We start from the raw sequence: 23,149 nt of genomic DNA on the forward strand, positions 1-23,149 counted from the left end.
CTTATTGCGCGAACCGCAAAAAAACAGCGTTTCTTTGATTTGATTTTGCGAAACTTTAAAAGAACAAATATTTTTTATTAAATGGGCGGAAGATCAATTTTACATTAATTGATACAGTGCCTGGCAGCAACAATATATTCATTCATTTAGATTCTGATTTAACAGAATATTTCCCAAACTACGGGCACGGCCGCAAAAGCCAGAATATATTATCAATGGCCGCAGGTTGTGCACTCCTGGCCCAGGCAATAGGTATAGCCTAAATACCAGAATATCATTAGCTATACCAGGGTGGTCCAAACCTGGGCCCGCGGGCCACATGTGTCCCGCAACATCATTTTTCGTGGCCGCGAGCACTGTTAAACCATTGCAATGCGTATCTTTAAGGGTTTAATCAAAATAATATAAGTGACCAACGAACAGCAAGCACGCTCGAATTGTTTGGTTATGATTACATGTTTCCCGTTGAACCATTAAAAGAAAAGTTTACTATCGCTCATCAAGTTCTGATACGGGGGTGTCAAGAACGCCTAATTTTTTATATGTGGTAGAATGCTTTGAAAGTCGCAGTACGTCCTATATGGAACTTTTTAAATGGCTGATTTGCGAACTTAAAAGTTATAGTTGCGTTTTGTTTTCCGTCATTTTAATATGAACAAAACATACAAAGTACGACGCTATATAAATTACTGTTTTTGCAACTTATGAACGATAAAATACATCGCGCTTCTGGAACGAATTGTTTTACAGGTCTTCACTGCGACTAAATGCTAACGCCCTGACCGTTTCCATGTTTAAACTAGTTAAAAAACATTCTACGCCAGGGGTTCTCAAACTGGGGTCCACGGACCCCTTGGGGGATCTGTGAACTGATTTTAGGGGTCCATGAACGCCAAATTGAAATACCAGTATATATTTAAGAAGTAATCAATTTTTCAAAGTAAAAAGTTCAAATTAAAAATTAAACGTTTTAGCAATGTATTTAGACTTCATTTTATCATCAGAATATTTCTAAAGTATATTTGTATTGTGTCGTCAGTTTATGACGTCATCTCTGAATATTTCTTGCCTACCGTGGTCCACACCAAAAAGAAAAATTTAGGGGTCCGCGGCGAAAACAATTTAAGAACCCCTGGTCTACGCATAAAAATGCAGTCTTCTAAATTTAAAGTTTTGTTAAATATGCACCATTTTGCCTGTCTCATTATCACTTGATTTCATTTGCGCACAAGTTCGACGAGGGCAGCAAGTTTATGGAGCTTATTTGTCTTTCGACGTAACTTTTTGATGATGTTTTGTGGCATCATCTTTAAACATTTTGTGCCCCGACCAAACGAAAATCATTGATCCGCCCCTGGTACACATGTAGCACTTTATGTGGCCCGCGAAGAATATGCAAGAAGTATTGTAGCCCGCGATGCTGTCAACCTTGGACCACCCTGAGCTATACAACGTTTTTTTTTATTAAATTACCAAACTGTTTCGCGGCACACTGAAATATCTCAGGGCACAATGTGGTGTGCCGCGAGTCACTTTCAGAATCAATGTGGTAAATCAACGTGTCTCCTGTTTTCGTAACATTCGCCCTACTGCTATTACAGCTAATGGAATAACCCTCGTTTAAGATTACTTTTTGAATTTTTCCTGTTTGAGTCGTAAGAATCTTTACATTCTGTTAGCATACATCACAAGTTATTAGGCTACTTTTTGATGGCGCAATTAGTCCAATATTGAAGTCAAAAGTAAGGCAGCCTGATTGTGTACCTAAGGCGTCATTACTATGGTAGAAAAGAAAACCTAATAAAAATGAAACTTTTGAAGATTTCTTTCAGAGTGATGTACCAAGACCAAAGTATACATCAGCAGTACGAAGCATGGTTAGTTTTTCATTAATTACTAACCTTCTATTTTATAAACAAAGATAGAAATTGCTTTTTGATTAAAAATTATGACTGAAATAGCAATATTAATTAGTATCGATAAGGCGACGAAAAAAAAGAAAATTCATCCTGAAGTCGATTGCTTAAAAAATATAGGCTCTATTTTTCGCAAAATGGTTTCTTTGTTGATTGAACGAAAAAGAACGAAAGGTCATTTGTGAGTTAGTTACCCATAACATTTCATTAATATACTTCAAAAAATATATTTGTGTAAGCATTTCACATTTGTTTTATTTTTGGAGTAAAAAAAGAAATATAATTTGGGAAATTTATCAGTTGCGAAATAAGGAATCAACAAGTTGAACTAAAGTTCGGCAGATCGAGGCTAACCCTAATTAGAAAAGTAACCACAAAATCCGTTATTTTCAGTTCTAAAAAGTTGACAAGACTTTCAAAATACATGCTGGTCCGGAAACACCATGTTGTTGCGAACTTCTGAAATTTGTTTTATTACCTTAGTAAAGTATATAAGTCGCATGACATTTTTATAAGATTTTTGCCCAGTTTAAATGCAAACAATACGTTAAAATAGTTAAGCCGAGGTAATACTTTGGTCAACACTTCTATTGCTCCGTTTATTATGCACATATATTTTCGTTTGATAGTTTTAGACATGAGCGGCAAACACTAAATTGGCGTTTTAATTCAAAAAAACAAATAAATTTAAAAAAAAATATAATTGTTCAAATGAATTTATTTATTTTAACACATGCTAGTAAAATGTTATAACCTACTTTAAATAACTGTATTTCCAGTTTATAAAAAAAATGCTTGAAAGTCATAATGAGTTCGACAATCTTTGATTTGATAAATACATTGTTTAATACAGCATGCTGTCTTTCTTTACAGTATTGTTTTTGCAGGTTTATAACAATTTGAATACCTACTAGAGATTGAAATATGCAATTGAATATGACAAGGTGAAGTAACACAAACAAACGACCAACTTTCATCGAGGTTGAGCACAAACTATTCGTCCGTCTTTTCCGCCGATTCTTCCGCCAATTTATTACTCAACGTTATTACACGGCTAATTTCCTATCGCTCGAATTCTATCCGAGAATCCCTTTGGATACAAAAACGTTTCGACGGGAGCACCGAAGCTTGAAATTCTCTTTCCTGAGGGAATGGCGTAACAAAAATGTGTAGTGTAACGTGGACCAACACCAGGTAACGTTGCCTCTCCCAGCCTTTTGTTAGGCCTACACAAACCATGTCGAATACAGTATAATTAGAAATTTCACCAACCGAAATATCCTCATGGTTTTACGATACTCATTGCTGCGTGCGGTGTGGAATTTTCTTTAAGGTTCCGGTCATTATACGGACGAAAATTTGGGCCGGAGCGGATTTGACAACCGCTGCACAAGCCTGAAATGACTTTAACGACCAGAACACAGTCCTGACAATCGGCAAAACGTCCTAAACCAGCCACGGATTTTATTAATCAGCAATCTGAGAATGGATATAACTATACGGTCAACGAGAAGTTACCACGCCTTTCTCAAGTCAATTTACTTGCCCTTGTGACCTAAGGTAAGTCAAGTAGCTTAGCCCATTGACCAAGACCAGGTCAGGTTTATCTTCAAAGCATTAAGTCGAGTCAAGTCATTCAGTGACAGGACTGAGGTGCACTTCAGTTACATAAATCGTCGAAAGGTGGATAGCTTAAGGTCTATAGGAAAATCGATTAATGCGGCGTGTAAGCCGATTTTATGCCCTAATAGCGCGAAAGAGTAAAATCAAAAATATATCTTTCACAAATTTAAACGTTCTTCAGTGTTGTAAAAAAATCATTATGAAATGTCTGCAGTCCCAGTCAAGTCGTTTTGAAAATACTTCAAGTCCAAGTAAAGCCCCTTGTAAAAACAACAAGCCAAGTCCCATTCAAAGTCATTTTTAGAGCAAGTCGATTTTAAGTGAAGTCACTGACATTAAAGAACGTGAAACAATTAAAATTGGCAAATTTTGTGTTTTGGCAATATATTAACTAAAAAGTAACCAAGACGCAACACATAGCGAGCAAATTACTTACGTGCAAAAATTAAAATAAATAACGAAATTTTATTAAAAAAATATGTAGTAAAAACAATTCATTAATTTCAAACCAAGTTATTTGACAGAATGGACAAAGTCAAAGTCAAGTCATTTGCCTAAAGATTTAAGTCAAGTCGAGTCATTCTGCCCAAACGACCTAAGTCAAGTCGTTTGTAAACTGTGACTTAAGCGCCGTTAAGTCAAGTAATTGGCTGAAGTCATCCAAACACTGACTCTCTCTGTGAGTATTTTCTTTAGAAAGGGCCGGGATAAAGGGAGAAAAATCGTGTGAGTGAGGAAAACAAATGCATAACTGTCAAAGCGCCGCATGAGCCGCCATAAAACTTCGTTGACCGGATCTTTAGATCTCCTCTCTTTATTGTAATCCAATGCAGCGAGAGGAAAGATAATGGACCCCATGCGAATCGCCCGATCAACAATGACTCAGCGGGAAGTTGTGGGAAGTAAGATTGCAGTAGACGGCGTCAACCGAAAATGTATTTATAACAGCGCCGTTATAAAAAACCGGCAACCGCCCGTTTTCTTTTGCTATCGCGTTCCAATACCACGTTACCATGTTTAATTCTTTGACTCTTTGCCTCGCAAACGCAATTGTCGCCGGTGTCTGTAATACTTTAAAATGAATTACAAAAAATGGCGCATTACGGACGACGACAGCTGTGAACACGAGACAAAAGTATCGCTTACGCCTTGCGGGACGCGTGTTTTTCTCCTCATGTTCGTATGTGTTGGATTTGGATAGACATAAAGCCCTCCACACATATTCAACCAAGTCTTTTCAGATATCTCACAATATCAGTCAATGCGGTCGGCATCAACGAACGTTTTAATCACGCCACGATCACGTTGCGAATGAGAAGCAATCCGCTTTACTCCTTACAGAGCCCTTGGCCTGTCGGGATTTCACCGTAAGTTGACGCCGTTAAAGCTCGATTTCATTTCAATCCGCGATGAAATTTCATCCGTCCTGCAAATAATGATGCCGGGCCAAATCTGCCGGTTGAACCTAATGAAATCGATGGCCCGCCGTCGGGGGGAGTATGGGCGTGCGTCAGGTGTCGCAAATCGATCCGCCCGGCAAACGTCGACGATTTTAACGAGGGTTTTTTATTGTGATGTCACTTCGCGCTTCGTCGCTTGGTGACTTTACCCGTTCGCCTTTAATTGTTTTTTTTCTCTTTTCTTCTGGTGTTCACGCTATAAAAAGGGTCAACGTCCCAACCCGTGCGCGAGGCAACAAAACGATCGCCACAGCTACAGTCAAGGAATTCAGGGCGCCTCTATTTTTGTTTTAGTTTTGAATTTTTAAGTATTTGTCGCGACTCGGAAAAACTGCCATTTTCCGCCCTCTATTTGTTCTGGCTGTAAATCTTACCGTGTTCTAAAATGAATTATGCAGGGCCGTGGTCCAATAACAAGATAGGTTTTCCAACAGTAACAGTTTCTGTTTGGTCCCGCGTAGGGCGAAAGGCATGTAAGTGAATAGCATTTGGCAGCACGCCGCTGGGTCGTAAACGAAAAAAGGCAAATTAAATGCCATAAAACAAAACGATCGCTTAACGATACTCGTTGTTGGCGTAACAGTCCGAATGTAAATGTGCTACTGGAATAAGTAACTGAAATTGTTGATTTTGAAATAATGATGGCCGGATTTTGCTTAATTAAACACTAAATCAGGCAGCGTTGGTTAAAGGCGAATTGTACCAATTTATCATAATTTTTATTATATTGTCGATTTTTACAGCACCGATAAAACGCACGGAATATTAAAAACAGGAATACTAATATTGCAATATACGAGATATAGCGGTTGCCGTCCGCCCCGTTACAGGGTATCCAATTAAAGGTGTCGATTAGTTTGTTTTACGACTTAGCAATTCAAAACGCCCGTTTAAGTAAATGTACGCGATTCTAAAATAATACCTTATTTCGTGTAGTGAAATTGTTTTTAAAGACACAGGGGAGAATGACGTGCTATTTAGTTGCAATTCTGTTAACGATATTTGTCATCGCCGAATGCCACGTCATCATCGATGACGTCAATCAGGCTTCAGACGAGTGGCAGGATGTCGCGCCGACGGCCGCGTACGATTTCGTGTATGCCGGTCGAAAATCGAAGAGGCAACACTGGTCTTCCAACCTTTCGCCAGGAGGAAAACGTGGCTATTGGTCTTCAGACCGACCTATCGGAGCAGAGAAGAGGCAGCACTGGTCCCTGTCTCTCTCTCCTGGAGGAAAGCGATCCTCGGACGAGGAGGCTCTTACCACCAGTGACCAAGATCCTGTCTTCCCAGCTGCGGACAAAATCGGCTCGACGAGAGACCAGAAAGCATTTAAGGCCATACTTAAAATGCTGCAGCGTTACTTAACGGTGAGCCATGTTGAAACTTGCCGTGGTAACGTTTCGATTGTAACCAGTGTTTCCTCTTTGGCGCAGCAACACCTGACCATTTGCGCAGTGAAATCTTCCTTTTACGCATTTACATCATCCTAAAATAGAAACTAAAAAATCCTTACATTTTTGGCCACCACACTTTTGAGCATTTCGTATTGGCCATTTTTGTCATTAATGTTTGCAGCTAAATTTAAGTCGACAAACGAACGCCGCATTGTCGATTGTGACGTAATATATGTCTCAGTTGTAAATTATTTTTCCTTTAATCGGTTTTCATCATCCAGGGCAGGGGCGGGAAACTTCTCCAGTCAAAGGGCCGATTATGGAAAAATTAACTTGACTGGCTGGATTCTTAAATCGATATATTAATTGTGTATTAATCCGCCTATGTAAGGAATAAATCGCATTTAGTGCAAACTTTAAGTTAAAAGCTTAGAGAACAAAAGCAGTATTTAATGAATTTATTAACGTAATGTGCTTTAACAGCTGCTGAAGTAGTGGGGGGATTGCGGCAGACTGTGGTCGCAGCCCACATTATCACGTAACACCGGCCCGCGGGCCGTTTGTTGCCCGCCCTTCATCCAGTGTCTGTTTTTTTTATGTCACGTAGATTTAAAGGTCTACAAGAAAACCAAGCTAAAATGATATAGGCTAATGAGTTCAGAAGAGTGCTGAACACAGCAGTGGAGTATTTGACAATAATTCAGGATCATAAAACCAAAATGCATTTTGGGCTTGTGGCCATCGGTTTGCGCAACGTCGACTCACAATCTTGCATTCATCGCTCTTCATGAATGCAATTTCTGTATAATTGAGTTAAATTTTTTCTCGCGCTTTAACCCAAACTATAACCTCCTTCTAATATCGCCATTTTCTCAGCCTTAAAATATTCTTCCTCTGTAAAAAAAATATTTGCTCAGTAGAGAATTTTCAATCAGAGTTCCTTCTGAGGTGCGAAAATGACCAAAAGCGCAACACCATCGCATCGTTTGCGAAGCAAAAATGCTCCCACACACTTGCAAAATCAACTTTCCATAAATATTCACCAATAAACAAAGAAAAGGTCATTATAGACATTTGCAAAGCCAAACCAAGGAGGAAATTCGTTATTCGTTTAATAATCCGCTAACTTAGCCGTCAAGTAATCATGCTGGCTGAATATTTGCGCAACTTTAAAATTTTTGAAGGGAACACTTGTTGCAACTGTGTGTTTTGTATTAGCTACCTAACATGGGGGCTTATTTGGTTTAAATCTATTAGCGTAGCATTGGCCATTGCAGCATTACACTTTACAATCTCATTTTTTGGTGTTTTTATATTTTTTTCGAATTTCTAAAGGTTGAGTGGTTATAAAAGACAATTTTTGTTTTATTTAATAACACCACTAAACACGCCCTTAAAACCCCGGGAACAGCGTGTTATAGAGTAGGCATAGCCTATAATGCGTTAATATAAGATTTTAAACAAACATATATTCGGTAATTAAAAAAACATTTGGCACTCATAATGGCAAAAATTGGTTTGAAAAAAGTTCCTAAAAACTGACCAGAGTTAACATTCAAGTATTCCATGTGTTATCATGTTTGCCTTTTCTAAATAGTTCCCTTTTTAATTTGTTACATTTTTGCGTTTTTAGAAAACAGCGAACAACCGTGATTGGTGAAACAAGAAGATCAACGACGTGTTTCTTTTCCACCATTTAATTCAGTGTTTTTTTCTGTACATACCGCCACAAATACTAACGGAACTTGTATGAAATGTCTTGCTATAATGTAGCGTAAAATAAATAACACTTGTTTGTTCTTTGTGGTTCCAATTCAATAACACATAATATTTGTTAAAATATAACATATAATAATTAAAAAAAATTACAAAATGGTATTATTAAAATGGAAGCTATTTGCATTGACACTTTTGGACGTGATTAAATAGACAATATGTACTTTTGTCACATCGCACTCGATAACATAAGAACTCGAATATTATCGCCGAAAAGACGCATTTTAACGCGTACGGCAAAATTGACAAAGAGCAATTATTATAGCGTTTTGCATTTGGTGGTGTCACTAGTTTTCCAGCGAAGGCCCGCAATATTAGGCGAATTTCATGTTTTAGAACTTGATAATCCTATTATTGGTTCTAGGGAATGCGTTCGTTAATGACCACACGAAATGAATGCGAAATGACACAAAAATACAGCACCGTGGACGAAAAACCGCAAAATGAAATTATGTTGAATCAGCAAAAGGTTAACAAACCGCTTGGCCGCTAACCAACTGATTGTCTTAAAAAACTCAAGGTCACAAAACCACAAAGCCTGTATCCCAGGGGTGGGCAATTATTTTTTACCGCGGGCCGCTTAAGAGACATAAAAAATCTTGGCGGGCCTGATGAAAAATAAGATATTAAATACACGGATTATGACGTCAAACTCTGACGCTATAAAACAAAAAAGCTAACGAACTTGTTATTACGTTAGGAATTGTGCGCAAATATGCAATTCAAGTCGAACTTTAAAAAAGAAAAAAAATTGCGACTGATTTGTTTTAAATGAAAACTTTAATGTACACTTAGAAGGGGACGTGGCGCATTGGGCACAGAATAAAAAATGTACTTTGCTTGATATATTGTAGTTTATCAAGCTATGGGACGCGTTGACTTTAGGTTGAAATAGTAAAAAAAATCTCACAAAAAACTTATAATGTATTTTTGGCTTTTGAGGTTTTAAGTTACCGATGTGTTATTTGCGGTACAATGGTCATATTGGAAATACAATATAAATTAAAAAAAACACACAACATGGCGTTATCTAAATTAGTTTAGAATACGGCCGGTATTTCGTTCATATTTTAATAACGGAATACATTTGAGGGGTATGGGTCCGATTAATGAGTCTTCATTTATATAATTGCCAAGATGAATCGACCACACTCCTACAAGATTTGAGATGGCCTGTCTTCGTGAGGCCAGATAGGTCCAATTCTTTCCTTTAGTTCAGATACATGAACAGTCAATTTTGCTGTCTCAGTATTCTCTCTCTGCACTAGGCAGTACTGGGTGATACTGGTTGATACTGTTTTTTATTCGATTGTGCGACTATACTTATTGGCGAGAAGATTTCTAAAATGCACAGGAAATATTGACGTAGATATTCTTACGATTTTCAATAATAAATCACGTGACAACAAGGCGTGGTCTAAACCTTTTTCTCTCGACTCTTATGGACGGAAATAATATTTTTGTCCCAATATGGCTTGAACAAAAGCGCTTCGATCTACATTGCGACGTAACTGGCGTTCGATTCTAAAAAATAACGCATTGTTGACAATAAGGCGAATTTCAAAACAAAGCGCTCACATTAAACGGATATAAATGCCTTGACGCATAAAAATTGGTGTCAGCAATTTGAATTTTTGCAAATTCGCTGCAAGGATATCGCAAACATTAGAATGTGGTTGCAAGAAATCTACGTAACGGAATTTTACCGAAAACTTTCCGTTTATCGTTTGCACATTGGCTGCAAGGAGTAACGCAAACATTGAAAGGATTGCAAAGAATTTAGGCCATAGATTTTTACTGAAAATTTTCCGTTACGACACATCGATTAAAAACAAAAATTCTCTGTGTAAACAACAATATGACGAAGTGGCTACTATACATTCGTCCGAAGCGCACAGACATATAAGTATTAGGCTAAGTTTGTTAAAGACAGTACCACAGTGCAGAGGACGTTTTTTGTCTGCAGAAATGCCAAAAAATCCCGTGGAGCATACGAGAAAGACAGAAGAGATTCGTGCAAAGCGCGAAAACAATTTCCATTTTATTATTTAAACACACTAAAAATAGAGTTTGGCGGGGTCATGACTAGGGATGCTTAAAGTAGAATATCGAATCCTTGGATTCGAATCCAGATGAGATTCGAATCCAATTCTGCCATTTATTTCGGGTAATTGGAACCGATATAATTTAATGTTGTACCGCCGATTGTTGCGCCTAATTGCACAAACGCGTGTGGGAAGTTGGCCTGTCGCCGCGGCGACCAATTTATAGTGCTTGCTTTAAATGTAACCTGGTAGTGCAGTGTCAGCGTTTTTTCGGGCGATCAATTACCGCGTCTCGCGATAACGTTCGTCTAATAATTAAGTGTCAATCAAGCGTTATTTGGCGAGCGATCAACTTGTAATGTCCGGTGTGGAGTTCGCAATTTCCCTAAATGCGTTAAGTTGCAAAAGTAACATAGCGTTGCAAAACGTGCTGGCCGTCCACAAAATGCGCTATGGGGTTACTTAAGGTCAACTTTAGGCCAATATTCAGGGAAGTTATGCAGTTATGCACAACGTAATTGTCAAGAATTCGTTATGTCAATAATAACTTTGTATTCTTTGCAGTACATAATTTGACTGCATAACAGATCGTGTTAGTAAAAAAGAAGCAATAAGACTTAACAATGCTTTCAAATTCAGGACCAAATTGCTTAAGACTTCTGTGTGCAGTGTTGCATTTTCTCACTATTGGCAAAAATATAAGTTTTGGACACAACCTGGACAGTTGACATATTGCAGTTTACAGAACGGCTTTAGATGACAGTTGTTAAGAATGTTAAACATATGAGAGAGTTTTTTTATTATAATGTAGACATGTTAGAAAATTGTTTGGGCGATTTATTGCTGTGATTGTGGGCCCTGTAGGGTAGATTAAGATTAATCCCTTCCCCAAACAAAATCGAGGTTAAATAATTTAATAGAAATCTACTAGGATTCGCTATTCTGGATTCGTTATTCTAGATTCGAAACCTATTATTCTAGAACACCTTGGGATTCTACTTTGAACATCCCTAGTCATGACTAGATCAGTTCCTCAACAGAGGGTTTACGATACAACCAAACATTTAGAAAAACGCCCTTTTTTGCTTAGCTTTTGTTCTTTAACAAAACTTAGCTGCGGGCCGGATTAAAGTGCTTGGCGGGCCGGATCCGGCCCGCGGGCCGTATGTTGCCCAGGTCTGCTGTATCCCCTATTGTATTTTTTTTTCACAAAATGCGATTTGACATTTCCATGTCTTGACCGGATGTCATTCAGCAATAATAATTTATTTTTATTGATAGCCAACGTACAAATAGAATTATTATTGATATTACTATTTGACACTCTCAAAATACCGTACAATGCGTTTGTAAACTAGTGTTTCGACTTCCCGATCCATGTGTTTTTTACATACCGGTTGTATTACTTAAACAAATGTGTGGCAATAAATCTAAAATGGTTTAAGAAGTTTGAAACATTTTAAATGTGCAACACTACCAGTCTATACCACGGATGTCTTGAGCACTGGTGTTAATTATTTTGTAAACTATACATTGCGTGAATGCAGTGTGAGTGTTGTAAACCAGGGGTCGGCAACCTTTTTCTAGTCGCTGGCCAAAACCAAACTCAGAAAGATCTCTGCGGGCCGCACAAAATGATAACTAAGAATTGTGTTATTTTCATGTTAAAACAACTGTGAATCAGCCGGACCTCGGATCGTAATAACATTTAAGAAGGCTGTAAAGTGTTGGCGCAAAGAGCGAAAAAAACGCTTGTTTGGTTTAAAATTCGAGTTCAGACGTCGCCATCCATACTAGAACGAAAAGTAATAAAACTACTTTGAGGGAAAATGTTAAAAAATATACGTCCAACATTTCGAATACGTTTTCCGCGACGCACTTGGTTGTCTTCCACGGTGCAACGGCAAAGAAGCGCTGATCTAGGTGAAAAGACAACATCAAAACGTAAACAAAACGGATGTAGAATGATGTCGCGCGGAGCGCGAAACATTTTTGCACTTACGTAGTTAAAATAATTAAAAAGTATGTAAAACGGATTCGTGTCTAGATTGTCAAAGAGGCGGCGGGCCGGATGCGGCTCGCGGGCCGTAGGTTGCCGACCCCTGTTGTAAACAGTCATTTGTGAAATCTATTTTTTTAAAAAGAACAAGTTAAGTCATTTTTATAGCAAGTCAACCAAGAAAACTGATATAAAAATACAACGATAAAGGTAGGATAGTCTAAAGCGCCGTGGCGAAATTTCGCTCGATTCCATCTCGAATTGAGGATGCTACAGACGTTTAAAAATTATCGCGATATGTTATGAATATTAATATCGGTTATCGTCGATTTAAACCCTTATGCCCCATACTAGTGGCATCGAGTGTGGTATCACTGGAAAGGTGCAATCAAGGTCTACAACAATTTGTTAATTAAACGGTGCGGAAATTTTTTCATCTTGTCATTTATGACGAATATTAATATTGAATATTAATATTTTTCATAATTTTTATATTTTTTTTTTATATTCAGAAAGTACAGGCCTGTATTAGTATTGTGGTATAATTTTTTTTTCAAAATTTTGGTCGTAAATACGTTTATTTTTACTTTATCGTTTTTGTGCTAGCGCTTTGGTGCTGTGTAGCTTCTGGTCTAACCGGCACCCTAACCCAAATAATGTTCGTTGTGGTAGGATTCTAGACGAGCGCCCTACAGCTGCACTGAGCTGGACGTGAAATTGCGTTTGTACTACAAACAAGGCAAAATCACTTTCACGTTTCGATGCCAGTCGAGCAAAGCATGAAAATCGCTCCAAAGCGTTACTTTTTGCTAGCTGCAGCTGCTGCACGGGGCTTGAGTTTGGCAAAGCGTGAAACGCTCCCCATAGTATAATTTAAATGTAAATTACGCTTTGCTCAGCTCAGTGCAGCTGTAATGTAAACGGGACTTAATGCCTAATGCGGCTACTCGCAACGATAAAAAATATTTTATTTATTTTTAGGCATCTATTGTCCTAGGAGAATTAATATAATAATACTTGACCGACCCCAACCCAAACGCTAACCCGTAATCAAATTCAAATAAATACCTGCAGTAACCATTACGTCATACCGTATCCTGCCTAACATTTAGTCAAAGTATTTTCCGTAGTTAAGTAGTTTGGGTTATACCAAAGAGACTTCAACAAATCTCTTTGGTTATACTTTATAAAGACAAATGGTTAAAGCCCATCGAGAAACTCAAAGCAGACAATTTGTTATGATTACATGCCCACAGGTTTATTTATATATACATTGAATAGTTTCAACAAGGTTTGAAGCGTCATATCAAAATATACTAAAATATAGTAAAGATACAAAAATATTGTAAAATATTTTTTTTTTTAAATAATATACAGATTAGATTTTTGTCCTGCTTCTATAAAATGATAAATCACACTTTAATATATTTTGTACCAAAGCATGTAAATATTGTTAAACAGCCTATGGTATTTTTAAATGAGTATTCCAAGCTACATGAAACTTAATGTAGTGGGTAGTGAAAAAGTGGGAAAAACAAGTTTGCTCAGTCGGTACAAATTTGATGAGTTTCCTACTGGGGAAATACACAAAATATTTGAAAACAGGGAGGATCTGTGGCAACCTGGTGTTAATGCCAACTACACCATCCACTTTACTACTTCAAGTGAACAGAATGTTGAAGTTGAATTAATTGAGACCTTGGTCAACCCATATAACGACAGGTTTAATTTTTTTTTATTCTTGTATAACTAAAGTCTGAGAAGTGTTCAAGATGTTCTTGTTAGCGGTAATGCATTTCTAAACAACCTTATAGCATTACCATAACTTCTTGAACAGAAATTATATCTAATTTATATAATAATTCAATTGGGTACCGTTGGTTGTAGTTATTTGAAGCAATGTTGCATTAATAATTCCTAATAATATTACCTAATCCAGATCTTGTAACCATATAACTACCTAATGTAAGGTAAAAAATGATTTGTCGAAATCAAAACATATAAATTTTTTGAATGAAAATATATATTTTAGCTATATAAAGTTGTAAATTGTATACACATTTCTGTAGTTAATCATTCACCCTGACAAGATTTATGGATTAATGTGTTGATGATGTTAACTTGATGTTTATATTTTTTTCATTTTCACTATTAGGCTTTTGGCGCAAGTAAGATTTGTATTTATTGTATATCCAATGAAACATAATTTTTATGTATTTGTGTGATGGAAGCTGTTAAATTAATGCATTTCCATATGTTGAACTTACAATTAAATATTTAATAGATCTTGTTGAACTAGTGCTTTAAACCAAGTTTCTACTAATCGTACATATAAGGCTTTACTTTTTTACAGAATTCGCCCACTACATTATATTGGCGTTAACGTTTTCTTGCTATGCTTTGCCGTAAATTCAAGGCAGTCATTTAATTCCATCACAAGAACGTGGATTCCAGAAATAAGACACTGGGCAACAAAAAAAGTCCCAATATTACTTGTGGCGACCAAATGCGACTTGCTAAATAATGAGGATGAACAGGAATTAGTAAGGTGTAACTTCTGTTTAGTAGCCATATTTGCATTCCTCAAATTAATATAATGACAATTTACAAACATATTTTACTTTTTTGACCAGCTTTCACTAAACCATACTTAATCGGGTCAAAATAAAAAAAGTCACACTAGACTAGAGCATGCTAAATGTATCAATTTTTTGCTAAAGGCACTCGGTATATCTTTAACATGGTTTTGTTTGTTATACTTGTTTATTTTGTTCTTTAGTGTGGAAGAAGGAGAAGAATTGGCAAGAAACATTGATGCCTTGGAGTTTTTCCAATGTTCCGCGAAAACGGGAGAAAATGTCGAGAAAGTTTTTAAAGCAGCTTATTATCCTGGTCTAGAAAACATAATATATCAGGCAAAAAAGAAAAAGAGAACTTGTAGTTTTCTTTAGCAATTTCAAAGTTATCGCGACGTTTGACCTCTAAGTCTTCTTCTCACGGCCGTTCATATTGAACAGCTACCTTTGGGGCCATTAATACAGTCGTTAATAATCCTATCTCCGACGAGCTCTTGTTGAAACAACTGCAAACTATTGAATACACAAGCAATGTGTTTGATTTCGAAGAATCGGAAACGCTCACGCGCCAAGCTGGCGTTTCCGTTTGTGTGGGTTTTGCTTCGGACTGCGTAAGCCTCTAGGTTTACTGACGTCTTATGCTACAGGTTATTCTCCAAAATGAGTGCAGTCGGTTTTGTTCTATAAAACTCTGTTTCATAGTAAGGTTTCCAAAATCTGGAATTCTCGTTTTATTTTTATGGTGTCCTTGCTTTGTTGTATAAAAAAACAAGTATCAAATATTTTTTCCTTTTTTATTGTAAACAATTAATATCTACATACGTTCTATCCTTGAGTTATTCGCAATCTTTGAACATCCCTTGCCACTGCTTTAAAAAAAGTTTATTTGTTATCAAACCACCGTTTTGTCTCGTAAACCCGAAAAACGACTTTTATAGCTAGCTAAAATCAAAGCTACCTCAAAAAATAAATAAACGCGACAGGAAAAAAAGGGTACGATACAAAATACACAGCTAGCACACTGTACAAGAATCGGAGGACTTGCTTCGCTTTTCTGGCGTGCTGACAGCAATCGCGATCGCTTCGTCGAAAACAGCCTCTATGTTGTGACCACTGAGAGCCGAACACTCCAGGTACTTGTTTGCCATCACCACTTGGCACAGTTCGGCGCCTTCCATCAATCTACATATAATATAGCGCGGATTATTTTGGAGCGGTCAGCCAAAATCCCAAGTGATTTATACTGAACATTTGTTGCGACTAAGTGGGCATGTCCGATAATTCCTATTTTATTCCGATACATGACATTTTCAGCCGAAAGGTAACCCATCTGATCAGATAGCAAATGGCGTTCTTACCATGGTCAAATAGGCGATTCGGATAAAATTGAAACTTGCACACGTTACGCTTTTCTGGCCATTTAGCCAAAATTTGCTAGAAAACTTAGTTACCTTTGAGTTCAATATGTATATCAGGTCGGCACCGATGCCACCAAATTTTCGAAAGATTACCGATATCAAGACTTGGCATCGGTTATTGACTCCGGCTGATATTATCAGACATCGCTAAGCCTAATGTCACTTAAAGAGACAGTAGTTTAGGTAAACATTGCCTTTTCGACAACTATTAAACGGTTTCGTAAACGCGAATGTTTTTTATGAAAATAGCGCTTAACTGACGGATTTTTTTATTACAACCAAATAGATGCCATTATCAACCATATTGCCGTAACAACAATCCCATTTATATATTACCAACCCAAGGGTCCGGTTATTTTCCTCCTGTGTAGACGACTCGTCCCTAGGCGGCGCCGTTTCGCGTAGGTCGGTTTTGGTGGCCAGCAGAATGGTGGGCGTTGCGGGGGCGTGTCTCCTCACCAGCGGCATCCAGTCGAACTGAACTTCGTTGAAAGACTGCAACGAGTCGACTGCGAAGCAGACTAGAAACACGTCGCAACGCGGAAGTCTAAATAGGAAGGGGAAAGTACGTGTATATTTTAAGAAGTGTGGTGTGGTTAAAAACTACTGTGCAAACATCGAAAAACACGTAGTCTGGTGTTACGGCTATGGGTATCGCCTCAAATTTGACTACTTAAAAACGAAATATTTTTTTACAAGCCCGATTAAAGATTGCGTGGTGTACTTTGATCTATAAAAATTTAAGAAAGATTTTCCACAAACTACAACACCTAATTGTATAACAACAATCAACATCTGTTCGGACATCCAGTATGATTTAAAAATTATAAATTGCCTTTGCTTAAACTTTGGTAAACAACTTGTATTATAGCCTAATGATGACACGCTGTCACAGTATCTGGTGAAGCACGGTTGTACGAAAGATTGTAAACGGTCAAAAGTGCCACTGACGATTTTAACCAAAACTTTAAAAGGTGACGTATTCAAACATTTACTAAACTTCGGATTTTGATTTTCCGTACATATACCTTTTGTCGTTGCCTTCAGATATTTCAATTTCGCAAAATTTCCCTTCTCTTTCCAAAGTAACTTTACACTTTTCTTCAAAGTCATGTTTTAAGTCGCCATCGTTTGAACAAGATTGAGCAAATTCCTCTTGGATATATCTTCTTAATATACTCGATTTCCCAACGCCTTTGCTGCCCAAAATTACTATTTTAATTGTATTTTTCGACATGACACTGTCAGAGCTACAAGAGATACAAGCTTTTCCACATAACCTACAGCCCTACACAATGTCTCAATGACTTCTAAATTTACTTTGTATACTCATTAGCATAAGGTTGTCCAACCACTCCATTGTTCCAAATAACCTTAATGCTATTGAATATTGCACTTACAATGAACTGACTCGTTTAACCCACAAGGAAATAATGACGCCACTGCAAGTGTTTAGTGTTCTGCGAATTTTTTCATGACCTTAAAATATTGTTTTTATAGATCCTTATTTCAGGTATAATTTCTTTGAGAAGACCAGAATATGCGTTGTTATAACGTAAGCGACTGTAAAAATCTTTTTATCGAATTTGTCTATCTGAACTGTCCCTGTATGAAGCTTAAAGTATAATGAATGGTACAACAGTTTTCAAGATAAAGTCACGGTGTACCGTATCTGTCTAACGGTTTACATTTGTATTAGGCCAATGCTCCGCGACCACTTTTGGCCCAACAACGTTTTCAAAATTTTGCAGAACACATTTGCAAAACTAAACGTATCTCCTTGTCTTCACCAAAATGTTACAGCTAACGTCAATTGTTATTGTTTTATCTATTGCACTTAAGTTAATGTTTATATGGGCCCTCTAAAACAACAGATTGCATATGCACGTAGCCGGCAGTTATCGAAACATATAAGGCTCGATGCGTGAAACAAGAAATGTTGCGTTTATTACTTAATCAAACCTTTCATTAATAAGCGAGCTGTAATAGTCACAATGCTATGCCAATACGCCTGTTGTTATTGCACTATCGCAAAAATTGCTCGCTTATACAGATAAACACTTTGCTTGCTGTTATGAAACTTTTTTATCCTTGTGTACTACAACAGTTGTGCGCTTAAAGCAGTGGTTCTCAACCTTTTTGTTCTCGCGACCCCCTTTAAGTTTTCGATAACTTGCGCGAACCCCCAATTATAGTGTGTGATAAATAAACCTGAGTAAATACAAAACACATTTTAAAATTGGCAAAATTCAAAATGGAAAAAATCTAGTTTAGGATCGTATCAAAATTGGGCTAAAATGTGCTATGCACAACAAGCTAAAGTTACGGTTTGAGCCAGGGTTGCCAGAGATTGACATTTTAGGTTATTGCAGAAATACGCATCAAAATCGCGCGAAACGCGAACACATTTTCAATTAACGTTGTTAAAGTTGTTATAAACAAAGTTTGTAGTCCTCGTGAGCCCGTGGTTTTACCTTATCTCACAATGTTTCAAATAAATTCGGCCAAATTAGCACAGAAAGCTTACTGTCCTAATTATTTGCAAACCGTCGGACACAGCAGTTAAATTAGGACAATTTATTGTTTTTGGTTCAAATTTTAGGCCTTCAGGCAATCCTGGTTTGAGCGTCCATTCATTTTTATTAGACATCGTTTGACTGAAGCTAGGCTTGATTCATTAATTGAAAAGTGTAATGGTGACGTGATAAACGCGACAGGTTCACTGCAGCAAAAGCCGCACAAAGACAAATGATAGACCGGCGGTTCTTTTCTCCTTCTATACTGCTAAACTGTTAGTTCGTATTGCCTAATTCTTATGATTATTTCCTTAATGAAATTGTACATGGCTGTACATGCCCCCCCCCCCAGACAGCCCTTTGCGACCCCCTTGGGGGTCTCGACCCCCAGGTTGAGAACCACTGGCTTAAAGGGTATTTAGTCATTGTGTCAAATACGAAATGAAGTGTTTTAATGAAATATTGCTTAATAAAATTGGAACTTGACTTGTTATTTATGCAAATACTTTACTTGACTTAAGTTATTTTTTAAATGACTTGACTGAAACTTATATCCTTTCAAAATGACTCGTTGCGACACTGGCAAACTGATATAATGATTTTAAAAATTGTTTTAATAAGCAAATCTTAAAAACGCCGCCCAACAGACAAATTTTGTTAATCATATTCAAGTGATCGGCCAGGTAATTATTATTGTCCACATAATTATAATATGTTTTACACAAGCTAAGGTAGTATTTTATATCGCCTGCCTTACCCTCCAATTAGCATACTTTCGATATGTCGGTTACGGTGTTTTGCTTTCGACGTTGTTTCGAAAACCAGCTTACGCATTAGGACCGATAACAAAATCAATCAGAGCGTGACAGTAATGAGGTTCGACAAGTTTTCGTCCTTGAATTTTTAGTCAAAAAATTACTATCCTAAAAACACACTGTAAGCTTTGTGGCACACCTTAAACTGAAAAAACAATTAGTACAAGTCCGTTTTCTCAAAATTTTTGACTATTTAGAATAATGAATATATGTCCATAAGTCCATCATTCAGAAAAAAGGACTTACAGCTTACTGCATAAAAAACCTAAAGCACAAAGCAGGAAAACATTAGGCACACTCCTATAATATCGTACAGCAACAGGTGCTGCGCTTTCGACTAAGATAGTCGATAAACACTTCCACGGCTGTTTTCTCGAATATTTCGTCAACCCCGTCGCCGCTTATCGCCGAGCATTCCATGTACTTTGAAGCGTGAATTTCGTTTGCCAAACGTATCCCGTCCTCCGTCCTGAAATCAAGATAAAAAATAAAAATTACAATGAATTTCATAAAGGTTCAATCCACCACCCTGCAAAGTATTTTTATTAATGCTGAGTAGTTTTTTAGCCTATAGGCCAGTGTTTCTCAACCCCGACTCCGTGGACTTATTTACTCCACTAAGGTTCTATAGGTGAGTCCGCAAGCAAATTAAGTCAATTTTTGTTAAATTACTTTCTGTACAAAGATCATCTTATTTACATTTCCTGACTAGACCCTTGTGTTACATTTTCCTGACTAGAACCCTTTGTCTTTAAATTACTTTCGTGGTGTCAACTTATTTAATTTTCTTGTTACTTGGGTCAACAAACACTTATGCTAATAGTAATTCAGTCCGTGCGCTAAAAAGGCTAAGAACCACTGCTATATAGGCTATAGCGCTAATGTATTGTTCAAAGCAGTGATTCTCAAACTTTTGATTAACTAGGACTTACTTTAAAAAAAAAACGTTAGGCCCCACCGGCCACCGGAACTGCTACGTGTCACAAGAATATCTTTTGCCACTACAAAACATCAATGCGCCACCAAAACTCCGAGGGACACACAAACAAAACTTTGATTAAATATCCACCATTAGATCTAAAAATCTTTAGTCATACATAAAATATGCAGACTATTCGGCCCGGAAGTTTCCATTGTTTTTAATGGTCAAGGTAGCCTACCATATTTTTGGCTTGGCTTGATTCAGTCTTATGTCTTCTGTATGGCTACTCTTAAAATATTCAATAGCGCGTTTTATTTTCTTGACTTGAGTTGTGATTTTTCTTTAAAATTGTTGGCTGATTGTTTCATCTAATTTAGCGAGTCTAGTTTAATTTCAACGTTAACTGATTTGCTGTTAATATACTTACACCATCGAATTTGACTGCAGACAAACCTTCAACTTAATTAACTGAAACCTAAAACCTAGGTCATTTGGTGATTTAGCCTATACTTTCGGGCTTTGATTCGATTTCATTTAAGTCCAACGAATATCTGCTTTAAAATCGGGTTTCATTTTGCGAAATAATGCTGGATATACTTTGATAAGTCTTTTAGTTCGTCACTTGTTGGCGGCCAATTAAGTTACGGAGAAACACTTGCTTCAAAGTTGACATGCAACGGTTGACCAGGACATGCAACGGTTGTCTACTTAGTCGTTTGGAAAGTTTCACAAACATGCTGATGCTGGCGATACAAAAAGCTTCCCAACAGCAACAGCAGGACCCCGCCCAGACTCACGTCAGAATCTTCACTCCGGTGTCGTTTAACTTCTTCACGGCGGCCTGGTCTTTGCGGATGTCCACCTTTGTACCGACTAGGATGACTGGCGTGTTGGGGCAGTGGCGCCGCAGCTCGGGCATCCAGTAGCTGCTTATGCGCTCGTACGACGCAACGCGAGCCACTGAGAAGCACATCACGAAGTAGTCTGTGTCTGGATAGCACAGAGGTCGCAGCCTGCGCAACACAGACGAAAAGGGGGTTGCCTAATTTTTCCACTGCTCACAGTTACGTGCAGTAGTGTAATGACAAGTGCATTTGAGACACTTTCGAAGGAAGTAATAAGTATATTGTGTTTCCCAAAAGTTTGAAGGATCTTTTTAATATTAAGGAATCAGAGATATTTTACACCTATACCACAATCAAGGATAGTATGGAGTAAATAATGGTTTGCTGTGGAATGTGAAAATGACCACTCTGAAGATATACTCAATGATAAGCAAAAAGTTGTAACTTTGTTTTCTGAGTAACATGATGTTATTTTTTATAGCATCGTCTTTTTGTCAATTTATTAAAAATTATAATTTAATTTGAGTGAACTCTTATGTGACAGGATTTGTTTTGATGACTGGTACTCAACAAATTTTTATGTCAATAAAAATATGACTGGGGCATTTTGAGTGAAATGACTTGCCTTGACTCAAGTTTTTTAGAAAAATGGCGTGAAATTTAAATCGTTTGAACAAATGCCTTGGGTTATTGTAGGGTGTTTCCATTAAGCATTTATTTATAAAATTGCGTTAGGCTTATTTTTCATGTGGACATAAATCAACTTGCTTGCGTTTTGTTATTATTTAGTAAAATGATCACTAATAGTCGGAGTTTTGCAAGTGTAATAATTTAAATTTTTTATAACATGCGTTTGACTTGCTCTTGTTATAACTTGACTGGGAATTAATTTTTTGATTTATTTAAAATAACTTGACTTTGATTCCTTTTTGAGATTTCTTGTTGACAACACTGGTTACGTGAGTAGTGTGAGTCATATTTTTTGTATAATCACGCGATTATTGGTTTGTAATCTGTCAGCGCCTTTAATTTTATTAGAACCATAAAATAAGGTTTGCTATTTTATAACGTCACTAACTCGATCATTTTTGTGGTGTTGATATTTTTGTTTGTCTTACACTTATATGACCAATATCAATAAGTGGATTAGAATTGTTTAATTGAAAATAAAGCTTACTTTTAACCTTTTGCAATTATTCGTATAGAACAGTGCTTCTAAACCTCCTCGCGGCAACCAAAATATGAAACGTATACTTATTGCTAACAGTCATGCTCTATGGTGGCCCAATGCGTTAAGCGCTAACCAAAGATAGGCGTTGCTGTTTAACTCTCTAGCGTTTTTGGTGTCCAGCAAACAGTAAATTTAAAATAAAAACTGTTAACATAAAAAAACCTAGATAGTTTATGCGAGTTCCCTGAGCGAGGTATTTAATGCTTAAAAAGCAACCCCAAAGACACTTATCCAAATAGGTAATATGTGAATATATAAGATTTGTGGGCAATTTTTTTAGCAATTTGTGTTCGATGATCAAAAATTATTTTTATTTTGCATGTCAAACACTCTTTGTGTCGCTTAGCATGAATTGTGCAACAATTAAATTCAAATACCTCTCGTCATCTCCGTTGCCGCCTAGAGTGTCGAACATGCCGAAGATGAAGTTGGTATCGTTCACTTCGAGCTCCTTCTGATAGACCTCCGGCGTTTTCGAGATGTACTCCTTTGGAAAGCGTCTTGTCGTGTAGCGAATGAGGAGAGATGTCTTGCCCACTCCCCCGTCCCCCACCACCACCATTTTAACTATCATCGTATCTCAATAGAAGTGCTAATGTTTATAGGTTTA

At 37.2% G+C, this 23,149-nt stretch overlaps 4 protein-coding genes across 5 annotated transcripts; 2 read left to right on the forward strand and 2 right to left on the reverse strand.

Moving 5' to 3' along the window:
• Positions 1 to 5,947: 5,947 nt before the first annotated feature.
• LOC146133442 (uncharacterized) lies at positions 5,948 to 8,139 on the forward strand. The gene is made up of 2 exons (XM_083397542.1): positions 5,948 to 6,369; positions 8,030 to 8,139. The coding sequence occupies exons 1-2, from the start codon at positions 5,965 to 5,967 to the stop codon at positions 8,054 to 8,056; spliced, it is 432 nt and encodes a 143-aa protein (XP_083253668.1). The 5' UTR covers positions 5,948 to 5,964; the 3' UTR covers positions 8,057 to 8,139.
• A 4,780-nt stretch (positions 8,140 to 12,919) lies between these two features.
• Positions 12,920 to 16,062, forward strand: LOC146133443 (uncharacterized). Of its 2 annotated transcripts, none has more exons than XM_083397923.1 (3): positions 12,920 to 13,938; positions 14,570 to 14,759; positions 14,996 to 16,062. In XM_083397923.1, exons 1-3 carry the CDS (start codon positions 13,694 to 13,696, stop codon positions 15,029 to 15,031), a joined length of 471 nt encoding a protein of 156 aa, XP_083254049.1. In that variant the 5' UTR covers positions 12,920 to 13,693; the 3' UTR covers positions 15,032 to 16,062. The 2 variants fall into 2 exon arrangements, 1 of the variants encoding a protein (XP_083254049.1); XR_014501698.1 differs by having other exon boundaries at positions 13,510 to 13,938; positions 14,570 to 14,764; positions 14,996 to 16,054.
• On the reverse strand, positions 15,661 to 17,477 carry LOC146133444 (rho-related protein rac1C-like). Its single transcript, XM_083397921.1, has 3 exons — positions 17,239 to 17,477; positions 16,551 to 16,757; positions 15,661 to 15,974 (listed from the first exon to the last, which is right to left on the reverse strand). The coding sequence occupies exons 1-3, from the start codon at positions 17,445 to 17,447 to the stop codon at positions 15,806 to 15,808; spliced, it is 585 nt and encodes a 194-aa protein (XP_083254047.1). The 5' UTR covers positions 17,448 to 17,477; the 3' UTR covers positions 15,661 to 15,805.
• A 1,893-nt stretch (positions 17,478 to 19,370) lies between these two features.
• Positions 19,371 to 23,137, reverse strand: LOC146133445 (ras-related C3 botulinum toxin substrate 2-like). Its single transcript, XM_083397922.1, has 3 exons — positions 22,917 to 23,137; positions 21,261 to 21,476; positions 19,371 to 20,010 (listed from the first exon to the last, which is right to left on the reverse strand). The coding sequence occupies exons 1-3, from the start codon at positions 23,111 to 23,113 to the stop codon at positions 19,842 to 19,844; spliced, it is 582 nt and encodes a 193-aa protein (XP_083254048.1). The 5' UTR covers positions 23,114 to 23,137; the 3' UTR covers positions 19,371 to 19,841.
• Positions 23,138 to 23,149: the final 12 nt, after the last annotated feature.

Source organism: Ascidiella aspersa, chromosome 9 (genome assembly GCF_963924565.1).
Source record: "Ascidiella aspersa chromosome 9, kaAscAspe10.2, whole genome shotgun sequence".
In the NCBI taxonomy this organism is placed as follows: Eukaryota; Metazoa; Chordata; class Ascidiacea; order Phlebobranchia; family Ascidiidae; genus Ascidiella; species Ascidiella aspersa.

Coding starts and splice junctions, on each gene's coding strand:
- LOC146133442 (XM_083397542.1), top strand. CDS start 5,965: ATGACGTGCTATTTAGTTGCAATTCTGTTAACGATATTTGTCATCGCC. Junction 6,370..8,029: donor TGCTGCAGCGTTACTTAACG/GTGAGCCATGTT, acceptor TTGCGTTTTTAG/AAAACAGCGAACAACCGTGA.
- LOC146133444 (XM_083397921.1), bottom strand. CDS start 17,447: ATGTCGAAAAATACAATTAAAATAGTAATTTTGGGCAGCAAAGGCGTT. Junction 16,758..17,238: donor TCTGAAGGCAACGACAAAAG/GTATATGTACGG, acceptor CTTCCTATTTAG/ACTTCCGCGTTGCGACGTGT. Junction 15,975..16,550: donor GAAAATAACCGGACCCTTGG/GTTGGTAATATA, acceptor TATTATATGTAG/ATTGATGGAAGGCGCCGAAC.
- LOC146133443 (XM_083397923.1), top strand. CDS start 13,694: ATGAGTATTCCAAGCTACATGAAACTTAATGTAGTGGGTAGTGAAAAA. Junction 13,939..14,569: donor GTCAACCCATATAACGACAG/GTTTAATTTTTT, acceptor ACTTTTTTACAG/AATTCGCCCACTACATTATA. Junction 14,760..14,995: donor ATGAGGATGAACAGGAATTA/GTAAGGTGTAAC, acceptor TTTGTTCTTTAG/TGTGGAAGAAGGAGAAGAAT.
- LOC146133445 (XM_083397922.1), bottom strand. CDS start 23,113: ATGATAGTTAAAATGGTGGTGGTGGGGGACGGGGGAGTGGGCAAGACA. Junction 21,477..22,916: donor GGCAACGGAGATGACGAGAG/GTATTTGAATTT, acceptor TGTGTTGCGCAG/GCTGCGACCTCTGTGCTATC. Junction 20,011..21,260: donor ACCGGAGTGAAGATTCTGAC/GTGAGTCTGGGC, acceptor TCTTGATTTCAG/GACGGAGGACGGGATACGTT.